General features: G+C 40.3%; 1 protein-coding gene across 1 annotated transcript in view; it reads left to right on the top strand.

Moving 5' to 3' along the window:
* LOC142095478 (uncharacterized) overlaps nucleotides 1–22,379 on the top strand; it is a 50,502-nt gene extending 28,123 nt beyond the window's left edge. The window contains exons 13-17 of the mRNA XM_075178423.1: nucleotides 4,255–5,513; nucleotides 14,688–14,805; nucleotides 14,921–15,018; nucleotides 15,162–15,273; nucleotides 17,026–22,379. Coding sequence (XP_075034524.1) covers nucleotides 4,255–5,513; nucleotides 14,688–14,805; nucleotides 14,921–15,018; nucleotides 15,162–15,273; nucleotides 17,026–17,930 — 2,492 coding nt within the window. The 3' untranslated portion in view covers nucleotides 17,931–22,379. The remainder of the gene's footprint in view (nucleotides 1–4,254; nucleotides 5,514–14,687; nucleotides 14,806–14,920; nucleotides 15,019–15,161; nucleotides 15,274–17,025) is intronic.
* The last annotated feature ends 979 nt before the right edge of the window (nucleotides 22,380–23,358 follow it).

The following is a 23,358-nucleotide window of genomic DNA, read 5'->3' as shown; positions in this document are numbered from 1 at the left end:
CCCTTAAATGGGGGCACACTAGAACCCACTTATTATAAAATCAAACTTTTTATTAATTTTAATTTAAAACCATGATGACATTACCATCTATCTCTTTATCTAGGTATGGCGAAATATAAAATTAAAATAATAGTAAGAAAAAGTAAAAAGACATTTAAAAGTGTGTAAAATTTTGCAGTGATGCAACAGAGGACCTCTTGATTATACTGATATTATAATGTCCAATTATCGTTATCATGAAAAAAATAGCCAGTATTTAACTTATGTGCAAAATAGAAAACAAATTTTCACCCCTTCCATGTAAGAAATTTCTTGCCTAAGTTCCTTAATGAATCAGGCCCTACGTTCCCATGTCAAATTAATGACAAGTCTGGATCTCCCTTTACCAGAACTTAAATACCTCTATCTGAACACTATATTGGATTCTTTAAACAGCCTATTTCTCAGTCATTCGATCTCTTAATGAGATCAATTAGAGCTGCTCCGTGAAGAAGCCGGCTTTCAAGGCACATTTATATATGTTTATTCGTGACTTTGACATCATAAAATACTGTCCCACAGTTAATTCTATAGTCTAAATGCAGCACATAACTGTGTGTTATTCACTGTAGATTTATAATATCATCAGCGACGCATTTGAACATTAGTTTGTTCTGTTTGACGGCCATTCTTCGTTCTAACACCCGAACTGTCTATAATATCGGGTCTGGTCTTAATCTGAGACGAAGACAGTTGTATGTGACTATATATTGTTTATTTATAGAGGTATATAGTCAAGGAGGCCCCTCGCAGCAGAGCTCTCGGACACTACCGCCCACTACAACGCGCGTTTCACCAGTGCTGTCTCAAGGGATCAAAATGTGTTCTGTTCTTGGTTGCTCGAGGGGTTCCACCTCTGCTCTGGAGTTTAGGCATAGAGGACATTTATAGATACATATATCATATCAGAGCAGTCCCACTTTACTTACAATAATATCTGTTAACTATTCTGTGCGGAAGTTCAAAAAATAGGTTTTATACTTGTTCTACCATTACCAAATCTGTATGTGTAAGGACACCTGACTGCTTAGTTTAATCCATAAGATACAGATGCTGGAGAGACATAGCTAGAGTGGGTTGTAGACCCAAAGTTGCTATAAGGTAGGAGCTTAGTGTAAAGTGCTACCATTACATACACAAATGGTTTATATAATGTCATGCAACGTGGGGCTCTACAAGATGGCACAATGAGCACCCTTAAGCCCAGGTCATTGGCTCAAAGTGCGGGACAGGAAAGTTTCACAGTTGACCCACTAGGAACAACACCTTTTGTGACATCCATTATAATCATCTTGGATGCTATTTCCCCAAAGGTACCCTGAAAGGAGAGATGTCCCACCAAACATCTAACAAAACCTTTGTGAAGAAGTTCTGTGACAAAGGGACATCACCTACCAGAAATCTAACATGGACTGCTAAAAGCAGCATGTGGGGAAAGTGGGAGATTTACCTCGAGATTTACTGTGTGTCTATTCTCCTGAGATTGGTGTAAGCGAAGACTGTTTGATACCTCATCTATACCAAACCCAGCAACGAACCTGGGCAAGATAGAGAATCCTTCCTACCTTACAGACCAAGGTGATGGCAAAGCAGGTAGAAGAAGGGCGAATCAGTGAGAAGCCTGCTGATATATATCTGGCCAGTGGGTGCATATCAGACAGTCAGGGCAGAGCAGCCCCTTGTTGCAAGGGTAAAGGTGAGAAAGTCCTAGTGTGTGCGGAGCTAAGCAGTAAAAAGCAGAGGTGTGAGCCTTATCAGATCTGCCACTTCCTCCAGATCTGTGAAAGCGTGTGCAGCGCCCTTTGATACTACAACATGTTGCCGGTCAGATTTCCAAAGAGAGACAGATGCATCTTCTGTGTAGTCTGATGACAGCAAACTCCCTAGCCAGGTTTGGAGTAACTTCCAACAAATTTCTTTCAGAAGCCTCCTGTAACTTGAGAAGTTCCCTCTCTCTGGGCAGTGCATTCTCTATTCTGTGAACGTTTCCCTCTGGGAGCAAAAGAATTCCCTTTCTGTGGTGGCCATCTTGGGACTGCCATGCTGTGGTCCTGCTCAGCAATGGGATGTCATGTTGGGGCGGCCATTTTGTGATTCCCATGTTGCAGTCACCAGCGCGGTTCATCCACAGTTTGCTTTGCTTTCTTCAGTAGGTCCAGAGTCGCAGCCTTGATCAGGGCTTCCTCTGACTATAGCTCTTTGCCTGGGGTGATTCCCTCAACTAATATAAACTTTGCAGTTGTGTTACAGGACTAAACTGGTAACACAGAATTATCCAGCTAACCTCCGTTAATCCAAATAAGAGAACATGTAAGTTTTTGGGACACTCGGTTGCCGGCTGTGCTGTGCAGTGTCCGCCGAGAAGAGGTACAGAGGACATTGGGAGGGTAGTCCCTATTCTTGGGGGTAAGGGCATACCCCACCATCATGGTAAGGAAACACTAAAGTCTTGCATACATGTAGGTGGAGACAATGAGATTGTTTTCATTTCATATTGCTAGGGAGACTTGAGAACCAGTGGGAGATTGACAGTGGATGAGATCCCAGTTAGAACTATCTATCTGATGTTGACCAAACTTCATGCAAGAGCAAGGACGTCTGAAACCTAACTACTGTCATATTATTGCAAACCCTAGGAACCCTCTGTGGCTGGATTAAGTTACACTAATCACATAACCGATGCATGTATTCCACCCACCGGTATGCTGACTCGGCCTGCTTGTGTTTACTTTGCCTACTTGTGCATTAGCTTCACCTACTGTGACACTCTCTGCTTGCTGTGATTTCGCTTACCATTGCGTGTTGCATTGGCTTTGTCTACCACCGATGTAGCTAGGGTTAACTGTGTGCTAACCCCATCCATTTGTGTTGGCTCCGTCTACAGTTGATTTAGTTCTGCCTACACGAGGCCACTTGTAATCTTTTCCAGGGTCACTTTAAGTTCCCAACCTGCCCCTGCCACTGAGATCCTGGGCATACAGAACCATTATTGAACATGTTTGATACTTGTCTCTCCCTAGCCTTCTGGGGACAACATAGGGGCACCTGATATTTGACAAACTCTGACCATGATTAATAGGGTGGGGTCTCAGGGCTTAGTCCTTATGGTAAGTGTCTGGAGCTTTGTTTCATGAGCATAAAATATTTATAAAAGTATAGCCTGTGAAAACGGTCCATGCTTTGGTTTTTGGACCAGAAAAATGTTATAAAAGTATAATGGGAAAGAAGATTGTTGTTCTCTGCCATGCTGTTTGTTTTGCAAGGGCAACAGGTTTTCAAGAAAGCTTCTCATATGTATGTCTATGTTAAAATGTTATTCTGCGTAGTTATTCATATGCTGTGAGTGGGACTAAGTGTGGTCTTCTGTAGTGCATGAGCATAATAACCCTCTGAGGTTTCCTGCCAAAAGAAGAGAGAGTAACGCTCCTGTGATGTAATTATTGAGTGTGGACCGAGAGCTCTGGCAGGATCTTAGTGTTTAAAAAGGTGATGTGTTCTGGTGGATTATGCTCGTTTGTACCAGGGTTTGTTCAAGTCCGGTCTGTTCATATACATGTTTGATTTAGTGCTCTTGGATGCTTGGTTGTGTCTGACCTCTGATGGAGATGTCCCCTGTTAAAGAGAGAGAATCTGGTACAGTTGCAAAGATTGAGATGGAGATCCTGAGAGTGATAAGACAGTGTGAGGTCAGAGCAGCTAATGTGACCTGCATATGAGTCTAATGTCTAGAGTGTGAGTGAACATTGTTTAAAGTGAATGTTATAGATTGTAACTATGATTACAGATAGCATATAGGTTAAGTGTCTGAATCTAGTACAGGAATCCCAGTACCAAGCCCAGATGTTGCACCAATACAGAACCACCTAGTAGAAGAGATACCAGGGCACCTACTTCTTCAAGGCCCACTGGAGAGATTTCACAAACATTTCTTAACCATTCTTAGGGCTCCTGGGTCCTTATCTTCCTCAGTTGTCTTAATTAATGATGTCAACTCCTCTCGTCATAAAGTCCTAACCGATGACCGGTCTTGAATAACAATGTGACATCAAAGCATGTAATGTATAATCTATGAATTCTTCATTCACAAATTGAAACTTGAAAATGTTGAATGCACTGTTTGTATGGAAATGTTGTGATATTGCAATCCACTTGTTATAGGAAAAACAAATCTCTTCTGCAGAAATGTATATTTCCATATATTTATTTTATTCCCAGCAGATGAACAACACAGCTGGAATAACTGGGAGAGACATCTCATTTTATCTCCAGATTGTGAAATGGAACATAACGACATCACACAAAATTCTTCAAGAAAAAACTCCATTACCCTAAATAATCATAGATTAATTCACTGTGCAGATATATCATCTGATCCTTCAATTAATGAGGAATGTTCGCCTTACAACTTGGATATTGTTACACACAGTACAGATTATAGAAATGACAAACTATTTTCATGTTCTGAATGTGGGAAATGTTTTGCTCAGAAATCATATCTTGTTAGTCATCAAAAAACTCACACAGGTGAGAAGCCATTTATATGTTCTCAGTGTGATAAATGTTTTACATGCAAATCAAATCTTGTTAGACATCAACGACATCACTCAGGTGTGAAGCCTTTTTCATGTTCTGAATGTGGGAAAAGTTTTAAACAGAAATCAGATCTTAATAAACATCATATAATTCACACAGGTGAGAAGCCATTTTCATGTTCTCAATGTGGGAAATGTTTTAAGCAAAAATCAGATCTTAATAAACATCATATAGTTCACACCGGTGAGAAGCCATTTTCATGTTCTGAATGTGGGAAATGTTTCACACAGCAGTCAACGCTTGCTACACATCAGAGAGTTCACACGGGTGAGAAACCATTTCCATGTTCTGAATGTGGGAAATGTTTTAATAATAAATCAAATTTTGTTAAACATCAGAGAGTTCACACAGGTGAGAAGCCATTTCCATGTTCTGAATGTGGGAGATGTTTTAATCACAAATCAAATTTTATTAAACATCAGAGTGTTCATGGAGGTGAGAAACCATTTCCATGTTCTGAATGTGGAAAATGTTTTACACGGCAGTCAGTACTTACTATACATCAGAGATTTCACACAGGAGAGAAGCCATTCTCATGTTCTGAATGTGGGAAAGGTTTTACACGGCAGTCAATACTTAATACACATCAGAGAGTTCACACAGGTGAAAAGCCATATTTATGTTCTGAATGTGGGAAATGTTTTCTAGATAATGCAGATCTTCTTAAACATCAGCGAACTCACACAGGTGAGAAGCAATTTCCATGTTCTGAATGTGGGAAATGTTTTAGACAGAAATCAAATCTTGCTGAACATCAGCGAACTCACACAGGTGAGAAGCCATTTCCATGTTCTGAATGTGGGAAATGTTTTGCCCATAAATCAAGTCTTTGTAAACATCAGCGGCATCACACATTAGGAAACACAATTTATTTGGGTTTATAGAACTACAGGAATCGTAAATTGCAGGAGTATTTGACATACTATAATATTACTATTGAAAAGTATCAAGCATAAATGTAATTATAAATTATATTGCTGTCTCCGCTTAATAAAGGGTAAATAAAATTCTCATTATTATACAATATATTAATATATCACAATGTAATTGCAATCCACACATAAGTGGAATTGATGTAATCAACATCAGGCTGCAACAGATTCCTCATATAAAGAACTTAGACCACGTTAACTAATCTATCATCTCAACAATTTGCTGGGTATGTAATATGTAAAGTGGAAAAATATTAAATCATGTTTTTACGTGGTCTGTGATTGAAGGTGTGAGAGGGGTCATATAATGAGATTTCTAATCTCCTTAGAGCAGTCAGATGGCTTGTTCCTTCTTGGTACTAAGAACCTCTCTCTCCTACTATATGGACTATTCAGAAAGATAAGGACATTTGTTTAATTGAAATCCTGACAGCTTATTTATTATTATTACACTGTCCTCAATATGTCCTTCACTGAATCTCGCCTTTCGCAGTAGTGATCAGGAGATGGAGATTATTTGGTGGTGTATAGATGAGAAAACCTGCAGCACTACAAGGGCCAAGACAATAACACTTCACAACTCTGAAAGGACCATTCAAACCTTGTTAAAAACTTAGTAAAGTACAAGTTCAAAGACTTTGGTAGAAAGTTGAAGAAGAAAAAATCCTGTTGCAATGAACAAGGAGCAGTGCAGTCAGAGTACGAGCTGAGGTCAGGGTCACTGAAGAATAAACGTCCAGGACAAGCCAGGTGGGTAACAGTCAGACAATACAGTTACTACAACTCTTTCATTGCTGAGTATAATCCAGCTGACATCTGTAGAGATTATTCTGTCATTTTGAGAACCTGATTGCTGGTTTGTATTGAGTTTTACAAGCTCTTTGGATTCCTGGGTTATTTTTAAGCAGGTTTTACTTCTTCGTGATTCATCTTAACTTTGCTCTTAGTATTTATTTACAGTGGCTGTCTTATTACTCAGTTTTTCAAAAAATGTTTTTGTGTCACATATGTGTCCACCTACCCCATCTCTTCTCGTTTCATTGTGACATAACTGCGGTGATAGAGATTTCTACTCAGATGTTCATTGTCCTTTTCGAAATTAAACACTTGCCTGAAAACACTGATTGTCCAGTCATTAACTTTAATCATAAAATATTTCAGCATTTTGTTGGTTAAAAAACATGTAATTTGCATGGTACAACTGATGTATATCTTATTCATATATACCCCAAAGTAATGTAGGAAAAAGATACTTACAAAATAGTAAATATTCACAATTAAGACTTCATTCGGTTTCAATTAACAGAAGACAAATTCAGAGAACCTAGGTTCAGATGTTCAGAGCAAAATAAGAAAACAAATTAACTTACCTTCTTATTGTGGCTGCTTTGGTTGGAGCATCCAATCCAGCATTCCCCTTCCGTCTTCGTCTTAAGATGTTATTTTTTAATCAGGCCGGAAACACCATGTTTTTCTTAGACAAGGTTGAAGTGCCGTCACTGTGTCCTGTATGTAAAGCACATATTTAGCAAACATACAAAATAGTACATTTATCAATATACATGATGTGTATTATTTTGCTATTAAAGCAACGTTACACTTACGATTGATATTCATACAACTTCCATTTAATTTTATTCACTGAATTATTGGGTCGTACATGCGCTTTAGATACCTCCACTGCCGGCAGAGAACTACATCTCCCAGCATGCAGTAGGGAGGGGGAGCATGTGAAGGAGCGGTTACAAATGGCAGCTGGAGATTCAGAGAGGCAGACATCCAGGGAGAGTCCCGTGCAGACTGTCGGGGAGAGAGAGAGTAACGGGGATCTGAGTGACAGAGGGTTTATGGAGAGAGAGACACCTTGAGAGGGTGGAGAAGACTTTACAGTGAAGAGTGGGAGCGCTTAACAAATATCTGAGCAGAGAGAAACTATCTTGGACACAGATGCTGTAGAACAGTGGGGATAAGTAACTCATGTTTACCTTGATCTACTTTGTCTAAGTATTTTTGTTACTAATCAGGTAGGGAAAAATGGGGAGACCTGAATAATATTTTATAATACCTTTTTGTAGGACTGTGATATAGTAACAAGGGTGAAGTGTAGGGAAAGATAGGGGATAGAGGCGGAGTCTAAAACTGAGGACAATGGCACCAAACACCTTGGCATTAATTGCTGTCTGTGGCCAGCTTGTACTAAAGTGACTGTATGGCTCATGCCGCAGAGGGAACAGCAAGGGAGTAAATTGTATTCTACATTCATGTCAAATTGGAGGAAAGACAGACAAGCGAGTGTGTTTTATCAAATCGCCTGGAGAAAGGAGTGCTGCTATGAGGGATTATCAGTGTTAAACCACTTTATTTTGTCAAGTAGGTCAAACTTTTATGTCCTAAACCCAAATCAGGTATACACGACATTCAGGTGACAGATTCCATTACTCCCACTTGGGGATGGGAATTAAACCATGTAAAGGATGCTTATTTGTCATAAAGAGGTACATTTATTGATACAGATAGTGTAGCACTTGCAGTTGACCTAGGTCTGTTAGAGAGATGCGCTTGCTCAAACAAAAGCAGTTGACAAAGCTTGGGTGGGCTCCTATGAGTGAGCTGCACAGTTCTTCATTTGCTGACCTTGGGTTATAAAGGAGGAAAACAAGATGGCCACCAGTTGCAGCGCAAGCCGGAAGAGGCGCTCCATTGTCTTTCTGTTCTGTTGATATTTGGTTCCTAGGGAGGTGTTGCGGCTTACTGTGGATATATGACAGTGGGCTTAGGTGGTAGTAAGGTAGAGGACAAATGTAGGAAGCAGCTGGAGGGTGTTAGTGTACGTCGTGGGCATTAACTAATGCACTTTGCCTTGGGCCTTAGAGTAATTAGTGTAGTGGGGATCGGTGGGCAAATATTTCTATAGCTCATCATCAGTTATTTATATAGCGGCACTAAATCCGCAGCGCTGTACAGAGAACTCACATCAGTCCCTGCCACATTGGGGCTTACAGTCTAAATTTCCTAACATACACACAGAGACAGACTAGGGTCAATTTTGATAGCAGCCAATTAACCTGTCAGTATGTTTTTGGAGTGTGGGAGGAAACCGGAGCACCAGGTGGAAACCCACGCAAACATGGGGAGAACATACAAACTCCACACAGATAACGCCATGGTCGGGAATCGAACTCATGACCCCAGTGCTGTGAGGCAGAAATGCTAACCACTGAGCCACCGTGCTGTCAGATCGTGGAAGTATTTGTCCTGGTGGAGGGGGGCGGGGGATTTAAGTGGGTGAGGTATAACAAGTTAAGAAGCCTCGTGCTAGATCGATATATAGGGAGGCTTGTTGTTGTAAATGTTAAGGTTATTGATGTTTTAAACATAGAAGAGGCTCCAGACTTACTTCACTGCAATTATCTTAACTGGTGAATGATTATTTTAAGTAGATGTGTCAAACCTTCTAAAAAGGAAAAATGATAGTTAGAATCGGATTGGCTGCTATGGGCAACACCTCCACGTTTTCTTGTTAGAAGATTTGGTACATTTACCCCTTTGACCTTGTACAAATACCTTCAGGGTCTGACCACCCGAATTTCAAATAAAATACAGCACCCATGGGTAAATTCTGCTTTCTAAACACTATGAGCCAAGTGGAGGAGATGAGTGAATGGATGGTTTTATAGCCCAGATGACTACCATGCTTATACAGCCCAAATAACATACTAATAATATATATTTTACGTCATTCAGATGGGAAATTAAGTTTAATTATGCACTTATCAGTTTGGAATTCAATAGCTGGATTAAAAGCCCCCCACTAACCACCAATGAGTATTGAGATCAGCAACAGTGAGGAGGCAGATGCACACGTCACTCTCTGTAGGCGGGTGTAGGTCTGATGGTAGTGAAGGCGGTAACCCAACGCGTTCTATCACTATTGTGACTTTCTCAATGGGGAATGCATCAATCTTAAATGTGTCAGTTTAAATAGCCCACAGGTTGACAGATAGTGAATTGGAAATAATTTTCTAGTTCATGGGGAGCATCATCTTTGTTACGTGAGGTCTTCTGTTCTAGAAAGGCAATTCAACACCAGAAACTTTATAAACTTTCTGGTATTTCTGGAATCTCATCAATGCCTGGCACGTTAAATAGTGACGTTACTACATTTAGTATCCCTGCGCTATACATCGATACACAATGATAGTCGCTGCCACCCACTAGCCACCAATAACATATAGACCCCTTAATTACAATGAACATAGTGTCTCCACTGTCCCAATAAATCTTGTTTGATCCAGAATGATCCTCAATTCACTTTCATTCAGAGCCTTGATTCCTGCAAATTAAAATATTTCATATAGAAATAAAAAATCCAAATTAATATAGTGCAGTAATTATATGTCCCTGTTATACCAGAGGATGTGCTCAGTGTACATAATAATCACTGGTCCTGATCATCCCGGACCCCGCCCCCAACCTGCCCACTGTATGGCGAGGCCCCGCCCACGCGTGTAAGCCCCGCCCTGCAGTCGGTCTGTGTAGATATACTGGAGGTTAGAACTGGTCACGTGGGAATAAGACACGTGCTGCTCAAAACGTAAGAAAATACAATCCCTTCCCCTCATTTGCATAGACACGCCCCTCTCACTAGCTGATCAGAGGCAGCTCTGTCTCTGCACACGGCGGCGGCCATTTTGTTGAAGCTCATCTTGGAACGGAAATCCATTGTACTGTAGTAACCGGGAGTTCTCTGTAACGTTTCCGTGGGTGAGTGAGGAGGAAGCAGCGGGGACGTCTTGTTTTTACAGGTATCAGGTGTTACTGACATCAGTATAACAATATTATCACAGGTGGAGTATAATCTGTTGTCCTCTTATAATAATACAGGTGGAGCAGTGTTTGGTGTAATGTTATTATATATACATGGGGCAGACTTTCATTATAGGACAGGTGGAGCAGACTCTGGTGACCCAGGGAAGAGTCACTATGTGATGTGTCCTCTATGTAATCCCTGTAGGGATATTACTGATGAATCTTCTCTATTTGTTGGGTGAGGGGTCTCCAGACATCTCCCACAGTATCTGTATATATGGGGTGATATTATAGTATATTATATATTCCTTTCTTGTTACTGACCTGTTTCTCCATATACATCACAGTCACATTTTATATAGTTTCCAGCAGGACTAATATTATATAATAATGTATATTATGAATGCCTTCCCTGTACTGATTCTATATATTTGCAAAGTAGATATTTATTGTCACTCTTGTAACAAACAAAAAAAAACTTATTGTGGCATTAATGTGAATTCCAAGGGCCTGTTTCATGAAGGCGGTATCTGCCGATTTGGAGGCCATTGTGCACAAAATCACTCTGCACAGAACTGACAGGTATGGCCTTCAATACAGCCCTTTTCTGTGCGCCTTTGAGCGCAAAGGACACTTAGTATAGCTTACGAGTTCGGGAAGTGAACTGGGCCGGGGAAGGAGTGTTTTGCCTTAGTCCGGCAGTTCCCAAAGTGTGCGCCGCGGCTCCCAGGGGTGCCGTGGCCCTGTCACTGGGGTGCCGCAGGCCAGCCATAGAAAAAAGAAAGAACACAAAAACTTACCAATCCGCGCGGCGCCAGGACCCAGCATCCTCCTCTCTCCCGCAGCTTGTCACTGACGTCGATATTCAGTGACAAGCTGCAGGAGAGAGGAGGATGCTGGGTCCTGGCGCCGCGCGGATTGGTAAGTTTTTGTGTTCTTTCTTTTTTCTATGGCTGACGCGCGGCAGAGGAAGCAGAGTGAGAGGGATCGTGACAGCGTGGCAGAGGAGGGGGGGACAGAGGGCAGAGGAGGGGACAACGTGACAGGGCAGAGGAGTGTGACAGCGGGGCAGAGGAGGGGCGACAGCATGACAGAGAGCAGAGGAGGTGGACAGCGTGAGAGAGGGCAGAGGAGGGGCGACAGCATGACAGAGAGCAGAGGAGGGGACAGCGTGAGAGAGGGCAGAGGAGGGGGACAGCGTGAGAGGGCAGAGGAGGGGGACAGTGTGAGAGAGGGCAGAGGAGGGGGACAGCGTGAGAGAGGGCAGAGGAGGGGGACAGCGTGAGAGAAGGCAGAGGAGGGGGACAGAGTGCAGAGGAGGGGGACAGCGTGAGAGAGGGCAGAGGAGGGGGACAGCGTGAGAGAGGAGGGGACAGCGTGAGAGAGGGCAGAGGAGGGGGACAGTGTGAGAGAGGGCAGAGGAAGGGGGACAGCGTGAGAGGGCAGAGGAGGGGGACAGTGTGAGAGAGGGCAGAGGAGGGGGACAGCGTGAGAGAGGGCAGAGGGGGACAGCGTGAGAGAAGGCAGAGGAGGGGGACAGAGTGCAGAGGAGGGGGACAGCGTGAGAGAGGGCAGAGGAGGGGGACAGCGTGAGAGGAGGGGACAGCGTGAGAGAGGGCAGAGGAGGGGGACAGTGTGAGAGAGGGCAGAGGAAGGGGGACAGCGTGACAGAGCAGAGGAGGGGGGACAGCGTGGCAGAGGGGGCAGTGTGAGAGAGGGCAGTGTGTCTGGATGCAGAGGGGACATTTTTGCATACAACTAAATAAGTATTTCTGTCCTGACCTAAATACTTATTACAATTTTTTGACCCAACTACTTCTAAAACAGGACTGCTCGGTAATTATTTTGGAGGGGTGCCTTGAAAGAATTTGGAGACTTTAAGGGTGCCGTGAACTGCAAAAGTTTGGGAACCACTGCCTTAGTCAGTGTACAGTAGGGGCGTGCCAAACTCTGAATCCTGCTCTGAGTGTCTGAAAGGTTTTTTTCTACCTTATCTCAGCTGAGCAGTTAGTTCAGCCGGCGGGTTGGGCGTGTCGGCACTTTGCAGTCTTTAAAAATCAATTTTTTATTTGATGAAAACTAGCACTAGGCAAACCAGTCGGTGTTGGTGGTACTATAGCATGGGGTACCCCTGCCTTAATGACACTCTGTTCAGCACAGGGCTGGTTTCCCTAGGGTGCAGGGTCTGCAAAAATGCTCTGGCCCCCCTAGCCCCGTGCTGAAAGCACTAGGGCTCTTCTCACACCCCTGGGCAGTAGGTGTGGGGTAATAAAGTGTGTGTAATGTAATAAAATGTGTAAAACACTATTTTAGTTTGTAAAAAAACAAGTCCCAGCTAACCAAGGCTGCCATTAACAGTCTGGGCATGCTGGCACTTGGAGAACCACAAGTGCCAGCATGCCCTAACACCCAGGACCCAATGAGTCATGTAGTCCTACAAACTAAAATTTAAATAAACACCTTTTTAAAACCACATTTGTTTAATTAAAAAAAAAAGTAATGTAAATAAAACACACTCCCTCATTTAAAGCACATAATTTTATTAAAAATAATAAGACGACATATCCTTACCATTTGATGTCTTCATCTGTAATGTATCCTATCTTGTAATTTTTTAATCCACAAGGCTTCAGTCAATAAAAAAAAAAATATTCAGAGGTCCTGTAGGTGTTCATAAAAAATAAACCCCAAAAAATGTTCCACTAGTATTCTAAAAACAAATTCTTCTTTTGTTCTTTTTTGAAGAACCCAAATTAATCCACATGATCCGGCTTGGCAAAATAACAAACCATCAGAAGGATGGAAACTATGATCCTCTATGTAGGATCAACCGTGCAGAATGAAATATCAAAAGACACAAAGTCTATTTATAAGCTAGGGGGTTTCCCATGCTTCTCACTGGCAGATTAATAATTTGAGATCTCATTCTTTTAGTTACAATAAAGTTCATTCCCTAGTGGCTAATGGACAATGCAGAGCCAATCACATGTTTCGACAGCCGCTTCAAGACCTGTTGGGAGCACCCTTGTAGTTTGTTTTCCCAGTAACCCCTTCATATCATTATTTCCTACAAATTTCACAATTTGACTCTTTATCTCCACTATCCCACTTTTTCTAGCTATATGTATCGTGGGAAAATATCTCAGGGATCCCAATGTTTCAGTATTAACAATATAGATCAATGTCAGCTTTTAACTGTAGTCTATACTCTAATTCTTCAACAAATATGATATAGTTGCTGTAATAATCTATTTCTAGAATTCCCTCTAGATCAGTTTAGGGACTATATATTCCCTAATCTTCACGGGAGCACTATAATATCCTCAGTCCCTTGATAAGGGTTAAATTTGGTGGTGTTATTTAAAGTTGAAATAATTTCTAGAACTGTTCAATAATATACGATGAAACAATAAACATTCATATAACAGCAGTGGCCTGATATAGTTGTGGCTAGCTGCTATTTTTAACAGATCAAATAAAACTGGTCCCTTTTGTCCTTTTTTTGTGGTTTTTATAATATTTCACTAATAAAAGATTGTTTGCATTATTAATTATTGTTAAGTTACTAATGATAATAAAGAATTTGAATCCCTGCGTGCCCCTATAGACACACTCTGGCTCTACTTTTTTTGTTGTTTCTTTCTAGAATTCTGTTTTCTCTGTTCCTAGATAAAGGCGTGAAGTCACGTGAAAGTCATACCCAATTATCTTTAAAGAACCCTCTATAGACCACATGACAGACTCAATGGACAAGGACAGTCATGTGACTGAGAGGATATTAAATCTCACCTTCGAGATCATCTACCTGCTGACTGGAGAGGTGAGTTAGTCAGGGAATGTCACAGTGACATCACTCGTATCTATATTAATAAAGTAGAGACCAGCCTGGATGTGAGGGATTCTGGGAATGTCACAGTGACTTACTCTTAATTCACAACCAACTGCTCTATGGTTCCTTCACAGCCAACCGGATCTTTTGTATCTATAGTGTCTGCCTCTTCTATATGTATAATGATGTTTGTTTACTCAAAACACAGGATTACACAGTGATGAAGAAGACATCTGGTAAGCATGTGACACCCAGCAGCCATCCCCGTGTGTCAGGAGGATTGAGCAGGACCCAGAGCCCCATCACGGTGCCTCCACCTCACTCACTGATACATGAGAGAAACAATGACCAGAGGATTGTAGAACTCACCAACAAGATCATTCAGCTGCTGACTGGAGAGGTGACTGCTGGGAATGGGACATTATACAGTAACACCAGGGGATGTGTCTGGGTGATGACTGTATCATTGTGTGTGTCAGGTTCCTATAAGGTGTGAGGATGTCACTGTCTATTTCTCCATGGAGGAGTGGGAGTATTTAGAAGGACACAAGGGTCTGTACAAGGACGTGATGATGGAGAATCACCGACCCCTCACATCACTGGGTAAGAGGAGACTTTAATTTATTGTAAAGGAGAAATAAGTTATGATGGTCACCTAGATACACATATTCTGATAATCGTATAAACAATGTATTCAGTCACTGTGTGTCTCCTATAGATGGATCCAGTAAAATAAATACCCCAGAGAGATGTCCCCATTATCTTTATTCCCAGGATCGTACTGAGGAAAATTCCAATATCCCACAGGATTATCAGGTAGATGGAGTTTAGCGTCTCACCAAATAATAAAATAGCAAAGTAATTCTTCACTATATGATCTGTAGAGTATCTGTGTGGGTCATATACACTGATATTCTTCTGTGTAATCTCAATTCATGGGGTATTATTGGGCTTTTTAGGCTGAAGACCTAATTGTTATTAAAGTAGAAGATATAAAGGTAGAAGAAGAGACGTATGTGAGGGGTGATCAGCAGTGTAAGGAGGAGGAAATCCCTACAGATATCAGCACAGGTGAGTAATACACACTAAATACAGAAGTCACATACTCTCCTTGTTCAGTCACTACAACAATCTCTTATTCTACACCCTCCTCTGTCTGTACAAACTGATGAGGAAAAGTATCTGTCCAGTGGGGGAGTCAGGATTCATCAGCCCCTATTAGACTCCTGCTCTCCTCACATCGTATCATTGTGCTACCAGCCCAGAGATCTGACCAGTCTCCTCCACACACTCTCTGGTGTTTCTCATACATCTCATTTCAAATCCCCCAACAAAGACAATGGGAGGGAGAACCATGTCACAGGGCCAATCTAGAGGAATCCTGAAGTCCCATTGGCTGCACTTCATAATCCTTCTTAGTTGCACAGATAAAGAAGCATTTTGGAACCGTGAGAACACATTAGGCTTATTCCAATTGATCCTGAGCCCAGAAATAAACCCTATATCTGAGAAATATGCCTGGAAAAAAATGTACAAATTACTAGTATTAGATATAGCAAGATGCCATCAACTTAGAGAGATAGACGCCCTTCATGGAACCTAGCTGACCACACTAGTAGATGAGCAGACCAGAATAGGCATCAGTTTGTTTGCTAGTGCAAATAAATACCACGAGAAAGAGATGAAATCAACCGAATACTGAAAAAGGGAAAGAACATGGGACGGGTAGCCGTTCTGAATTTGTACAACCTGTTGAGACGAACGAGGCCGCTTTTGTCCTGAGCGGACGTCGGGTCATGGGAGACAAAGCTGACGTCAATGAACTGAAGATGGTAGAATTGTGAGGGATGTAGCCGAACTTGATAACCAGGCAAACAAAACAGGACGATTGATGCATCAGCAGAGAAACAAAATTCCAACTTTGATCGTGCAAAGATTGGCAGGACTTTAAAAAGGCGGCATTCAGATGTGGTCTCTTAATTATAATGATTCCAAAGTGCTGGTTGAAGTAAATGAAAAAGAATGTGCAGGTGTTGTATTGATGGTGCACTGCCACCTATGGTCTGTAGCTGATATTGCGACGGTTCCTAACAAATTGCAAACCAAGATTAGTGTCTGCACTTGTTAACAGCGTCAGGCCAGCTTTGTATGACCAGGGTCTGTATTATATACTCGCCATCAGGTCTGGTGTTATATGATACATTAGTCATCAGATCTGGGTCTTTATTTTACACTATTAGCCATAAAATTTTGCTCTGAATGCCATCATATGTGGGTCTATCTTGTACTCTGTGCTTTAGATCTAGGTCTGCATTGTACGCTAGCCATTATTTTGGGATCTGTATTATACACTAGCCATCAAATTAAGGTCTGTATTTTACACTAGATATTGGATTAGAATCTAATAGTTACAAAATGTACTTTGTATACTTGACAGCAGAAAGGACTCCTCTAAACAAAGTATACAGAGGTTTATTTTAAAATGGAGTTACCCAAAAATTCTATCAATGTTTTGATGGGTTTCATGTCAAAAATCAAAGTTCTGTTTCGTGCACTAATGAGCTTTGGGTTTTGTTTTTTAAGCCTATTGTCACCTTACTATAAAATTATAATTTATATTAAGTTATCTATAATACTCTAGTTTTTTCTCTATAAACTTTTTACAACATTCGAGACCATACATGTGCATAAACTGTTCATAAATTACAGCTGTAATATGTATATTTATATTATGTACATTTTGGAGTACTACAATGTACCTCAATGTAAAAAAAAAATCACTATTGCAAATATATTTATTTACATACATGTTTTTATTCCCAGCAGATGAATATAACAGTAAGAATACTTTGAAGGGAAATCTAATTTTATCACCAAATTGTGAAGTAGAAAATAATGACGTCATACAAAATTCTTCAGGAGAAATCCCTATTACCACAAATATACATGAAGTACTTCACAATGCAGATTTATCACCTGCTCCTTTAAATCAGGAATATTTTCCTGATAGATCAGATAGTGTTACACAAGTTCACACAGGTAGTAAACAATTTCCATGCTCTGAATGTGATAAATGTTTTACCAACAGTGCTCATCTTTATAGACATCAGAGAATTCACACCATTGAGAAGCCATTTTCATGTTCTGAATGTGGGAAATGTTTTGCACAGAAATCAAGTCTTGTTGTACATCATATGCTGCACACAGGAGAAAAACCATTTGTGTGTTCTGAGTGTGGGAAATGTTTTTTGCGGAAATCAGATCTTGTAAAACATCAAAGAATTCATACAGGTGAGAAGCTATTTCCATGTCCTCGGTGTGGGAAATGTTTTACATGGCAATCATATCTTGTAAAACATCAGAGAACTCACACTGGTGAGAAACCATATTCATGTAGTGAATGTGGGAAATGTTTTACACAGAAAACAAGCCTTAGTAATCACCAGACAATTCACATAGACGAGAAGAGATTTCCATGCTCTGAATGTGATAAATGTTTTTCCAGCAGTGCAAATCTTTATAGACATCGGAGAATTCACACCAGCGAGAAACCATTTTCATGTTCTCAATGTGGGAAACGTTTTAATCATAAATCAGAACTTGTCAGACACCAGAGAGCTCACACCGGTGAGAAGCCATTTTTATGTTCTGACTGTGGGAAATATTTTGCACAGAAATCAAATCTTGTTAAACATCATAAGAAATTTCATACAGATTTAAAAAGATAAAAGGCTGCGAAAATATCTCATTAACCATTTATTGACTTACAGTATTTTACATCTGAAATATTGGACCCACTTGCACATTTATGTTGTGTTTTGGGTTTACTGGTACTAGCTTTATGTTTTACTCAAAGCAGAATAACATGATAAATGGTTTACCTACAGTGCAAAACTTTATAAAAAAATAAATCATACTGTAATCACCAGTGTGAGGAGTAATGATCTCACCTTCGATATGAGGTTTGATACAGACAGATTGTGATGTAATTGTAGATGGATGGATCTCCATGAGTCAGAGGCACTAGAGAGGAATGGTTATAGTGTATGTTAGCAGTGCTAGTGAATAGAGATTTAAGAGGATCATACAGATGAGGTGTCAGGAGGTGCAACTGGAGACAGTGATCTGAAAGGACTGAGCTGGAGGAAACTGGGATATTTCTTTCTTTCTTAAAGTGTACATCAGTTGTTATTTAACTCTATAGTACTCATCATCATCATCATCAGCATCTATTTATATAGCGCCAGCAAATTCCGTATCGCTTTACAATTGGGAACAAACATTAATAAGACAATACTGGGTAATACATACAGAGAGGTAAGAGGGCCCTGCTCACAAGCTTACAATCTATGGGACAATGGGAGTTTGAAACACAGGGGCACGTGCTACATCATATTGCACATTGGACCAACTAGAATGCAAAGGTAAAAAGTATTGAGTGGGCTGTGTGATCAGTCACACAGCAATGTTGGTCAGAGGGTTAATGTCTTGTGTTGGCTGTATAGAGGGTGATAATAGGGTAACCTAAGGAGATTAAGATGGTGGGTGAGGAATATTATAAGCTTGCCTGAAGAGGTGGGTTTTCAGAGAACGCTTGAAGGTTTGAAGACTAGAGGAAAGTCTTAATGTGCGAGGTAGGGAATTCCACAGAATGGGTGCAGCTGAAAAAGTCCTGTAACGGGAATGGGAGAATGTGATGAGAGTGGAAGAGAGACGCAGATCTTGTGCAGAACGGAGGTGTTTAGTTGGGAGATATTTTGAGACAAGCGAGGAGATGTATGTTGGTGCAATTTTGTTGACGGCCTTGTAGGTTAGTAGAACAATTTTGTATTGGATTCGTTGAAGAACAGGCAACCAATGTAGAGACTGACAGAGTGACTCAGCAGAGGAAGAACAGTTTGCAAGGAAAATGAATCTAGCCGCTTCGTGCAAAATAGATTGTAGGGGTTCAAGTCTGATTTTGGGAAGACCAGTAAGGATTGAATTGCAATAGTCTATGCGGGAGATGATAAGTGCATTAATTAAGGTTTTTGCAGTGTCTTGTGTGAGATATGTGCGTATTCTGGAAATGGTCTTTAGATGTATATAACATGATTTAGATATAGAGTTGATGGGGGGAACAAAGGATAGTTGTGAGTGAAGGATTACATCTAGGCAGTGAGCTTGCAGAGTGGGATTTATGGTCATGTAGTCAACAGAATTAGAAATGTCAGGCAGGACGCTACTGTTTTTGGGTGGGAATATTAATAATTCAGTTTTAGAATGTTTGAGTTGGCGAGAGGACATCCAAGATGAAATGACAGAAAAACAGTCAGTAACGCGAGATAACACAGATGGTGAGAGATCAGGAGAGGATAGATAGATTTGTGTATCATCCACATAGAGAGGATACTGACATCCAAAGGATCTTATTAGTTTTCCAAGAGAAGTGGTGTAGATAGAAAATAGGAGAGGACCTAGGACTGAGCCTTGTGGAACTCCAACTGATAAAGGAAGCGGAGCTGAGGTGGATCCAGAGAAATTAACACTAAAAGAGCGATTAGATAGGTAGGATGAGAACCAGGATAGGACAGTGCCTTCAAGACCTAGGGATTGTAGCGTTTGTATGAGGAGAGAGTGGTCAACAATGGCAAATGCAGCAGAGAGATCCAGGAGAATCAGAAGAGCGTAATAACCTTCAGTTTTTGCCGTGATCAAATCATTGACAGTGTAGGCATTTTGTCTTGAGAAGCTTGGAGGGGCATGGGAGCTGAGTGATGGGGTCGGTAATTAGAGTGAGAGTTGTATGTCATGTATCCAGTATACCCATCATGTGTATGTCTGCGAGCTGCAATTCCTGTACTTAAGGATAGTGTTGAAGATTCTTCTCCTATGATATGATTCCCAAGCCATTTCATGCAGTGTTCAAAGTATCTCCCCTCCTCCCAACCACATGGCAACATTAGCTATTTTGCATGTGTTTGTAAAACCCCCACACCCAACTCGGGTATCAAAGCTGTTATCGGAAACTGACCAAACAGAGACAAAGGAGGGTGTTGGGACACTGGGAGGGTCACTTGCTTTTTACTGTTGGACACAGACCAGCTAGCTAAGCCCTGAAATAGACTACAGAACCAAGGGGACACAATGGTATAAGTATATTTACAAGTATTTCTTACTATCTGCACTTCATTACTGTTTTAATGTGAATGCTACTGCTATACTGATCTATACATTTATATCTGATCTACAATGCTGCTATCCTGAAGTATATATCTATTGTAAGCTATATTGCTGTACTGAGCTAACTGCTATAATACTGCTATACTAAACTATCCTGAATAATATACTCTGTACTGCTATACTTCACTGTTGCTAATATATATCTATTATAACTAATTTCTAAGATACTACAAAGGTAAGGCAAATAAAGATATATGTATACAGAATGTATAAAGTAAGTATAGGACAAAGGAAAACATCAGAGTTAGTGTATTAAAGTAATGGTGTGAATACAGAATTAATTACAATATATGTTCTGAACAAAGTTTTAGTTTTGGTATTGTTATTCTGTATTACTTATATTGAAGGATATTATAATAGATATATGTATAAACTGTAAGTGCAAAGTTTTCTGTGTATATATGTATATACTTATGTTTAACAGTAAAATACTTTAATACTTATACTTGTGGCGAGTATTGGTTATTTATAACAGGTATATGTATACACTGTGACGTATCACCAAGATACAGTAGGTATTAGAGCAGTAATTCTGTAAGGCTTTAGTGTTATTTAGCGTGGTGAAAGGACTGAATAAGGCGACATTATTTAAGGAAAAGTGTGATTATATAACAAGCGTATCTAGGAACAGAATATGAAGATAGCGTGTGCAATTTAGGCATAACCACAAGATCTTCTACAGATAGTTAAGCCTCAGTTATTGGCTGTGTTTCTACATTACAGTGCAGGTCTGATCACTGATTGAATTATATTCCATCAAAAAGGGAATGTTTTTTAGGTCAGATGTCAATATACTGATAACAATGTGTCCTGTGTCTGTAAACCAGCATAGTCAGTCTCTTATCCAGTCCAAGACTGATACCCTCTAGGAAATAGCATTATATACATTTCTTACATTCTTTGTTTACTGACAATGGGCCTGATTCATATCCGTACGTAAGTCCATTTGGGTGCCGTATCTTGTGTTAATTTGCTCTGCGTATGGGTCAAAACCGGAATTACGCCAATGAGCGCAATTGTATGAAATTAATGTCCAAACGCAAATGACACTTACGGCTGCCTACGACCTAATGGGCAGAACTGGGGTGGGAAGGGGCAGACGAACGTTGACAATGTACGGTAAGGGTGCGCCAAAGGCCTGCTGAGGGCGTTCCAACGCAAATACGGCCTATTCAGTCCGGGGTATCTTGTAAATAAACTTTTTTTTAGCCGTACCATTTGCACAGCTACATGGCAGGTGTAAGTGTTGACTGATAGTGATGACGGCCAGTAGCTAACAAAAGGACATGTGTGCAAGTAAGAGAAACTATAAAAACACATTGTGTGTATATAGTATGCGTTAAGAACATCCTAATTTATGTAATGTAAAAAACTATATATATTGTTAAAGCATATATTTGTATTAATAATTATAGTATTATGTGTTCATTTATTTGCTAAAATATTTTTTTAGTAAAATGTGTTGTGACTTTACATTGCACATCTGCATGGGCATATCCCGCACTCTGTTCTGTCTGATAACATATGGAACGTAACGTTTACAGAGAGCGCACTTACACCCAGGTTTAAATTGAAATGCATCTCGAGATCCGCACTAACTTAATTACGGTCAGAATTACACTCAAGTTCTCTGCTCTCTTTTTTTAAACGTTGCGTTTGGATTTGAATCGGGCCCTATAGGCTAATTCTACACAGCTGGTTGCAGGAATTATTTTTAGTTACATTCATAAAATAACTGATTTTTATCAGTTGGGTTGACATATAGATGTATGTGAATCTGGTATTGCTTAAAAAAAAATAAAAAATTTCACCTTGATGTATGGCGGATTTGTCCCCCAGATTGTAAGTGTGTGAGCAGGGTCCTCTTACCTCTGTCTGTGTTACTCAGTATTGTTTTATTACTGTGTTTGTCCCCAATTGTAAAAGCGCTATATAAATAAATGTTGGTGGTTGTATGAGCGTAAATTACTTGTTTTCCTTATTGTTTTCCTATTTAAGAAACTTAATACATTTAAATAAAAAAGTTGTGTTGTCTAAAACCATAAGTTTGTTGTGAGCTGGCAGTATAAGTAAAGCGGATTTGAGCATCCAAACCATTAAATTCATGATAGAAGGGTATCAAGGAGTCTAAGTGGCCATATGAGAAATGTGTCCTCAGTGTATGGCTACCAGACAATGGTGGGTGGAGGACACCTTGGACAATACATTCTGACCATACCAGTACATTTGTGTTTCTCTCACAAACATGCTCCCAGCGTCCCTGTATTGGATGTTTACTGTTAGCGGTTACAGAGGATTTCAGCACTCAGTATTGCACTCACCTATACGCAGGTTACAGATCATGCTGAATCGCCCCCAGAACAGTTCTCACATCCATACACACCTATTACATCTGCCATCATCTATTAATTTAGGGCAATAGGACCCCAACGTTCTGGCACACAAATATATATACCCACTATGCTCCTTATTAGTTAACCCGCACACCAGCAGTCACATGCATAACATGTCAAACTCTGTTACACAAATGTACACGCTGGCACACCAATGATTCCTGTTAGAAACAAAGGTTAACACATCACATCCTAGCACTCAAAGTATTCATACAGCCTGCCCTAGCATACAAAGGGTTAGTACAGTGGAGTAATCAAAGGGTTAGCAGGGTCAAGCAAATATTTATCTTCATAGAAAGGATTATGGATTTGTTAGAGTAACAAGGACAAAACTTTTCAATCTTATATTTAATATAAAAAGGTACAAGGCATTTGATCTAATAAAATAAAACCTAATAAATTACATAAGAAAAATGTAAGTTACAAAATATCGGGATAAAAATACAGAAATTTAACATTTATGGTTCGTATTGTCTGTATGCCAGAGAAATGGACAAACTAGGACAGCTTCACTAATAGATTAATCCCCAAAAAGACTGAC

This window comes from Mixophyes fleayi, chromosome 6 (assembly GCF_038048845.1).
Source record: "Mixophyes fleayi isolate aMixFle1 chromosome 6, aMixFle1.hap1, whole genome shotgun sequence".
Lineage (NCBI taxonomy): Eukaryota > Metazoa > Chordata > Amphibia > Anura > Limnodynastidae > Mixophyes > Mixophyes fleayi.
This window is presented reverse-complemented; position numbering and strand designations above follow the sequence as displayed.